An 8070-nucleotide genomic window follows, 5' to 3' on the forward strand; every position below is an offset into this window, starting at 1 on the left:
TATATATATTCACCCAGTAGCCCACAAATATTATTAACGGTGTTTTAGTTTTCTCTTTTAAATTTTTTTCTCTCTCTATTCTTCTCACGCTTTTTTCACAGAAGTACGAGGCAGCTGTCCTTCATTGTTGCGTCTCAAGTAATTTTTCGAGCTTTCACTCTTATTTTTCGTTTCATTTTATGCTTTTACCACTGTTTTGGTTTTAAAATTTGTTTTATTTTTAATTTTTTGGCTTTTCTGATTTTGATTTTTTTTTTTTACGATGTTGTTGTGTTTTTCGTTTGATTTTGTGTTCCTTCTATCTTCGTTCTGGGCTTAAACTTGGTGTTTCAGTTTGCATGCTTTATTATTTCGACTTTTAGGGTAGAACTTATTTTTTGAGTTTTGTTACAATTTGGGAAAATTGGCCTCTGCTTTGTGTTTATGGCCTTTGTTTTTTATTTGATTTTTGTATTTTTCTTCACTTGTCTTTACTTTTGTTAAAGCTTTGTTTGTTTTATTGTAGAAAATGCGTTAAAAATGTCTGCTTCTAAAAGTCGTATGAAGGTTGCTGGAAAAGGTGTTAAGCTCGATTTTGCGAAAACATTGAGGGACTTGCCCTCAAGCCTTGATTCTGAAGCAAATGGGCATGTCCAGGCCCCCGATGATGATGATTTTGAGTCTCCTGCTCCTATAAAAAAGTCGCAACAAGAGAGCAGTCAAATGACTCGTTCGCAAACGAAGAATACTCCTACTCCAGTTAAAACATTGAGGGACTTGCCCTCAACTTCTGATTCTGAAGCGAATGGGCATGTCCAGGCCCCCGATGATGATGAATTTGAGTCTCCTGCTCCTACAAAAAAGTCGCAACAAGAGAGCAGTCGAATGACTCGTTTGCAAACGAAGAATACTCCTACTCCAGTTATATTTTTAGAATAAGGAGTAAGAAATGTGGGAACATGAAAAATTCAAAGAAAAGCTAAAAATTGATTTGGTTGATGAAGATGATGTAGGCCCCAGTGTTAAACCGAAAAAGAGAAAGATTGAGGACGTTAAGCATAAAAAGAGCAAGATCGAGGACGTTAAGCATAAAAAGAGCAAGATCGAGGACAATGGTGAGAGTGGTCTTGATTGCATATCCCACGAACAAAGGATCGCTACTCGCCGCTAGTTGAAGGAGAGAAAAGCTAAGCTGAAGGTATTCCCTGTGTTGCTATTAATTTTATACATCCTTATACAATTTCATACAAGGTTATACAGCTGTTTATACATCTTTATACAAGTACTGCTACACTGATTTATACATGTTTATACAATATTTTAGTATAGTTTTTGTTCCTGATTTCTTTCTTGTTGTTTTTCCATATCCAAGGTTGGAGACTTCGATATACAATCGGCTGATCATTTCCACAACAGTATTAGTTCCCATACCGAGACTGATATTGCCAGCATTTTGAAGCAATGTTTGACTGACACGCAGCTTCAAATGTTCCGTGCTAGCTGTTTTGGCTACTTCTTGGACCTGCCTCAATTTAAAATTCAAAATCAACTTATTCATTTTATACTATTGAGGGAAGTCGTCCCGGGGCGGGAAAGGAAGTTGTGGGTTAAAATTAATGGTTGTTTGCGGCGGTTTGGCATTGCAGAGTTTGTTGTTATCACTGGTTTGAAGTGTGTAGAAGAAGACGCCACTGTCTATGACAAACCAGATGTCAATAGGTTGCTAAAAGAGTATTTTCCAGGAGATGGAAAAAGGGCCATAACGAGGGGGCAGCTTCTTGATCGCTTCAAGAAAAAGGACTGAAAGTCGGACGATGATGCGTTCAAGATGACCTTGACGGTGTTTGTCCATCATTTCATATTCTCATATGCCAATAATCATGGTATCAACAAAGATGATTTTGATATCATTGAAAGTGGTCAATATCAGACGTATGCTTGGGAAAAAAAGCCATTTGAAGATATTTTAAAGACAATGAGGGACATACAGTGTGACTATTTGACAATGTGTAGGCTCGGAGGTTTGCCACTTGCGTTACAAATATGGTTTTTTGAGTGTTGCTCTATGGTTGACAAGCATCTAGCTATTCGCGTTGGTACAAATGTGCCACGCATTCTTAATTGGAAAGTCACTGAAACTCCAACATATGCGGCTTTGACTGGCGGGGTGATCATATCTACTATCAACAAGGTAAACATTTTGTACCATAATACTTCTTCATATATGATTTCAGTTTTTCTGTAAGTATGTATAATTATGAATATGTCACAATTTCCTTTTTCTACTATTGTAATCCAGTTTTTGTATTGTAGTTGAACTATAGGAATATTTCCCCTACTCGTGAAGAGATGTCAACGCTGAACATCGCCACGCTTTTTGAAGTTAATACCGATGATGTTGCATCAAGGGAGGTGCCTGCCTTTCACATTGATAATTCTGTCTCTACATCTCCACCTTGTCCTCAGAATATGGAGTAACAGTCTAAACGACCTTATCCTCAGAATACGGAGTAACAGTTTAACCGACGTTATCCTCAGAATACCGAGTAACAGCCTAAACCGAGTTATGATCTTTCGGTGCGCATTGATCTGTTAAATGCTGAAGTTGAGAAGTTGAGGAGTGTTGTTGGAAAGGTACTGCAGCTTTAGCTTTTCTGTAGTTTATCGGTACTTTTTGTATATACATGATTTTTTGTTTATAAACATGGTTGTTGATTTACTTTTGTTGTTTTTGTTGTTTTTTGTTATAATTGATTGATACAGTTACGACACTCAACAGTTATGTAGTTTCTTCCTTTGAAAAAGTGTTTAGTTTTCTGAATATGAAGGAAACCAAGCAAACGAGGGAGGAGGTTCCTGATTCTAAGGTAATGTTTTGCTGATAAAACCAAATCACTCAACAGTTATGCCTTCTATGAATCATCACTCAACAGTTATGCCTTCTCTTTCTATTATTTTTTATTAGTTTCGTCAGTGCGTGTCTGATGACAATACATCTGGTCTCGGCGAATATGATGGCTATCAATATGATGTTGTTCCTGACTTTGTCGATCAAGTGAATTAAGATAACACGCTAGCTGACCAAACAGATTTAGGTGTCAAAGCAAACGAGGGAGTTACTGATGGTGTTGATCATGGTATTCGTTCTGCATTTTATCTTTTTTGTCTGATTTTTCTTTTCTTCATTTTGAAAGTTTTTTATTATTGGTTTTCTCTGTCTAAGAGGCAGGAGATGATGTCAAGGGTGATACATTTTGTGATGACATTGGCGATGAAGATTTAGTTGCGCTACATATGTCGCAAATTGTGCTTCACAGACCACCCGTCATAGACGTAGAAGAGGATTACATTTCTCCTAAACAGTCGGTTCGACAGAAAATGCCAGGAAAATATGCCAAATCTCCATATTTGCTAGTTTTTTATTCGGGGGCATCAAGATCGGCTCACAAGCTCATTTTTTATATCAAGCATCCTTTCACGATCAAAATTGATGATTTTGATCCCTTATCGTCATTGGCCAAAGAGTTTTGTGCGTTTGTTGATAATGGGATGGATACGAGGCGGAGGTAGCTTAACTTTCTTTAAGCTTTCATGTTCTGATTTTATACTTGTCAATGAAGGTAGTTCTGATTACTTTTTATTTTTGGTGATTTGTAGTGCCAAAAATATTTATACCAATAAAGTAAATAAGCTTGCAAAAGCTTTTACTTTTGGCTCGTGTCATGTGACCACGAAGGATTGGTTCCACTCACTTGCATATTGTGGTCGACCTTTGATTGACGCGGTATTTAATAGCTTTCTGTTCTAATGCATTTTTTTATTTGTTGCGCATCTTTATTGTTTGAGACCCCCATAGTGTATACATAACTTTGTATAATCAAATGCAAGATTTTTGTATAATCACGGTATAAGATTGTATAAGACTGTATAACCTTGTATAAATATGTATAACTTTGTATAATAGTGTATAAATTTGTATATTTAGAAACTTTCCATCATATATTGATTTTTTTGTAATACTATGAATCATTTAGTAGTGATGGTTGTTTTTGTTTTATTTTTCTTGTCTCTGCACTTGGATGTCCTCTTTTACTATTTGATGAAGAGGGGAAAATATGGGCCGAATGTTGCCATGCGGTTTACTACAACTGACTTTGCCTTTGGTAACAAAATCAACTCACTGTATAAAGATTTCAAAGTGAAGCAAGATCCTTCAGTGATTCCTGAAGGGCATGAAATAGAAGAGTACATTAGAGGGTATTATTGTGATGCGAATGTAGCGTGGCACTGTTGACCACGTCTTATTCCCTATTTATGTCAAGCGCGGAAGAGCAAAATTGGGCCACTAGGTTTTGGGGTTGTTTACGTTCATAGATAGGTGTATCCACATCTATGACTCTAACCGTGGAGCTATTAATGATAGACTTGCTTTGGATGCTGCATTACCTTATGCAATTTTGATACCTTACTTCTTGAAGAGTTCTGACTTTTATGTCGAGAAGAAGGGCATTGACTGGAACAATGGTGCATATACCGATAAATCCCATTCTGATGCTTTGCAGATTAATCTGATTAATAATATGCCACAACAGATCAAATGGTAGGTTAATCTCAGTTGTTTTACTATTTACTATTTGTGTACCTATTTATGGTAATGTACAGAGAATCTGATTTTTTTTTAATTACAGTGATTGGGGTGCTTTTGTTGCTGTCTTTGCTAAGTATTTCATCCTGGGTAAGGAAATTTGAAAAGATAATTTTGACATTGAGACACTTCGCACCAGGTGGGGATATTTGTTGTGGGATTATGGAAGGAAAAAATAACAGTCCGGTGCAATTAGTGGTGATGAAATCACAGGGAGACTTTTCAGAAAGAGGAAGAAGGGATGACCGAGAAAATAGTTCTGTTTTTTTCATTTTAATGTAGTTTTGCTATGTATCAGGAGTTGTTGCCTAGTTTTGTCTAAGTACTATTCTGCTACTTTGAGATAACCTTAAAGGATATTATAGATGATTTTATTTTTGTGTAATTTGTGGTAGTCATTACACATTGTGGCTGTGAATGAATTACATTTTAATGAATATTATTTTAGTTGCTTTTTCCTTTAACAAAGTATGTATTTTTGTTATTGTTGCAGTTTGTCAATGTTGCAGGGTTTATACATATGTATACAATAATATACATAGTTATACAATTTTATACAAACTTATACTCTCATTTATACATCTGTATACATATAATAACATTGATTGTTTGCAGTCCTGTTTTGCATTTGTACAATTTATCAATATATTTAGCACCATTAAAAACAACAACACACTATTATTGGATAATCAAAACATGTATAATGAAACATATTTAACATAATTGCAACATATAGTGTAAATTGTAATTCTTTATTGACATTTGTAACTCAATTGCTTGTGAAACTTAACTACTCAACATTTGTAACTATATTGTTTGTGAAACTTAACTACTCAACATGGCAACATATGTAATAGGAAGTGTTATGTTTCCAACTATTTATTTTGATCGATTGCTACATGTTTTTCTATGGTGGCCACTTTGTCCACACACAGAACATGAAAATGCCCTCTTAGACTCTTTCTCTGAAGCAAGTTTGAGTCTTTCCTTTCTTGGCCTTCCTGCATTTCTTCTCCCTTTAGGTGGTAGGACCACATCTTCCAACACCTCTGTTGGGATTACCCATAAACTCTCATCTGGCATCGGATTCACTGGAAATTCATAAGTTCTAAGGAGGTTATCCTTCTTGTAGTAAAAAGAGCAATACTAGCCAGGTGTCAGCTGCTGGTTCTTCAAAACCGCCCAAGCATGCGGATATGGAAGTTCATCCATTTGAAATTTGCCGCAACTGCATGTTCCCTCTTCAAGGCACACTATGTTTTGGCTTACCCCTTCAAGCACAATATATAACTGCTCCGTAGTAGGCCTCACCTGCAAAAGTTTTTTTTAAAAAAAAAAAGTTAAAGCACATTATACATTATTATACAGAGTTATACATCCTTATACAAGCAGTAAAATGCAAGTCAGCAGTGCCATGCATCATTATATTTGATTCGTTTTACCGTCATTTGCTCCGATGCAATCAGATTTTCCTGAAGGAGTTTGTCGTACTTTTCGCCAAGCTCTATAAATGTCTCCATTGCACTTTTTCTGTTTTTGTTGTTCCACTGTTGTAGCAAATTTGTCATGTACTCCAGCAATCGCATTACTGGTAACTCTCTAGCATCTTTGTTTGCTGCATTAATTGATTATGCAATATTGGAAGTCATTACCATCGAGCTTTTCACTTTGGAGTATGCCCTAGACCGCCTTTCATAGCCAATTTTGAACAAGTAAGGCTGCACCCTCGGATCAATTTTGCACATCTCGATCATATGGTAGTCAAACTTCTTTATCGTGTAAGCTCTAGCCAAAGCGAAGAAGATATCCTTCAATTGTTTGTGATGTTTCTTGAATGTGCGCTTGACATTCTGCCACAAGTGAAGCATGCAAATACAATGTGGAACTTCTGGGTACACAACTTTTGTGGCATTAAAGATGCTTTCATTTCTATCTGAAACTATACGCATCCCTTCCCTAACACCAAAAGTACCCTTTATCTGGACGAAGAACCACTGCCAAGATTTATTATTCTCTGAATCTACAATTGCATATGCAAGTGGAAGGATTTTTCCTGTTTATACAAAATAGATATTAGAATTCAGACAATTATACAAATCTTATACACAGTTATACACGAATATACAACTTTATACATACTGTAAATTTTATAAAAACAGCAGCTCTGAAATCCTATACACGTTTATACATGAAACTACAACATTATACAAACTGCAGAAACAAGGTAGATGCAATCAACTCACCAACTCCATCTTGCGTGCAAGCAGTCAATATGGTACCCTTATATGCTGCTTTAAGGAAACTTCACTCAACAACCATTACCGGTCTGCAATGCTCCCAACCCTTGATAGCTGCATATAGCGAAACATATGCATAAAGAAAGCATCCATCTTCTGATTTGTGCAACTTTGTAACTGATAACTATGGATTTTAAGCTATCTTGTGCTCTCTTTTGCTTAGGTTTTGGATAAAAAATGTGTAAAAGTATTCCCGAAAACTAATTTACTGTGCTTACTTGCAGGTTTTGGTCAAAATGAGGCAGAGAAGGCAAAATAAACTCATGAAGGAGTAAACTTGCACAAACTAAAGACTGGGAACTGGAGCGCGGAGAGCGGACAAACTACGCGGTCGCGTGAGGACCACCGCTGAGGCGTCCACAAATACGCGGCCCGCGAAAGTAAAGTTCAGAGAGGCTAATTTGAGCACAAGTTCTACCGCTGAGTGATAACTGTGATTTTAACACATTTTATGCCCATACTTGCCTATGCTTTATGTATGATTTGCCATAAAATAAACCCAGAATGCTTATAAGTTGCGCTTGATTGCAGGTTTGAGCAACAAGATAACGAAAGTCAAAAATCGGCTCAAAACGGAGTGAAACCTGCTCAAGTGTCAAAGATCATGGAAGCAAGGATATTCAGAACTTCATGCGGACCGCACCATCATGTCATGCGGCCGCACCACTAGAGTTCAGAGAGTTGGCATTCTCAATTCCAGCCAATACGGCCGCATTGCAAGTTCACGCGGTCCGCACCACAAAAGTTCAGAGAGTTGGCAATTTTCAGTCCCAGCCAATGCGGCCGCACTACAAGTTCACGCGGTCCGCACCACAAAAGTTCAGAGACCATCACAAGCCACTCATGCGGTCGCACTACAAGTTCACGCGGTCCGCGCCAGTCATCATGCGGCCGCACTTCATCATTGTGCGGTCCGCGTCAACATCTTCAGAAGGCAAGTCTCAGAAGTCAAGCAACCCAGTGCGGCCGCGTGTCAATTTCGTGCGGCCGCACGGACCCCGCAGGGGTATTTTTGCCGGTTTTTCTTAGCTTAGTATAAATAGAATATTTGCCATTTTTAGGGTACGGAGGTAGATAGAGAAGAGTTGCTGTACTCGTGAGACAAAAGTCTTAGCCTATTTTGAGTCATTTTTCATTTTGTTTAACGTG

At 37.4% G+C, this 8070-nt stretch overlaps 1 protein-coding gene across 1 annotated transcript in view; it reads right to left on the reverse strand.

Annotated features, from left to right (window-relative positions):
• Positions 1-5770: 5770 nt before the first annotated feature.
• The window catches only part of LOC109217767, a 4943-nt gene continuing 2643 nt past the window's right edge, over positions 5771-8070 (reverse strand). The window contains exons 2-5 of the mRNA XM_019382036.1: positions 6947-6975; positions 6277-6677; positions 6067-6171; positions 5771-5935 (exon numbers count right to left, since the gene is read on the reverse strand). Coding sequence (XP_019237581.1) covers positions 5771-5935; positions 6067-6171; positions 6277-6677; positions 6947-6975 — 700 coding nt within the window. The remainder of the gene's footprint in view (positions 5936-6066; positions 6172-6276; positions 6678-6946; positions 6976-8070) is intronic.

Source organism: Nicotiana attenuata, unplaced genomic scaffold (genome assembly GCF_001879085.1).
Source record: "Nicotiana attenuata strain UT unplaced genomic scaffold, NIATTr2, whole genome shotgun sequence".
Taxonomy (NCBI): Eukaryota; Viridiplantae; Streptophyta; class Magnoliopsida; order Solanales; family Solanaceae; genus Nicotiana; species Nicotiana attenuata.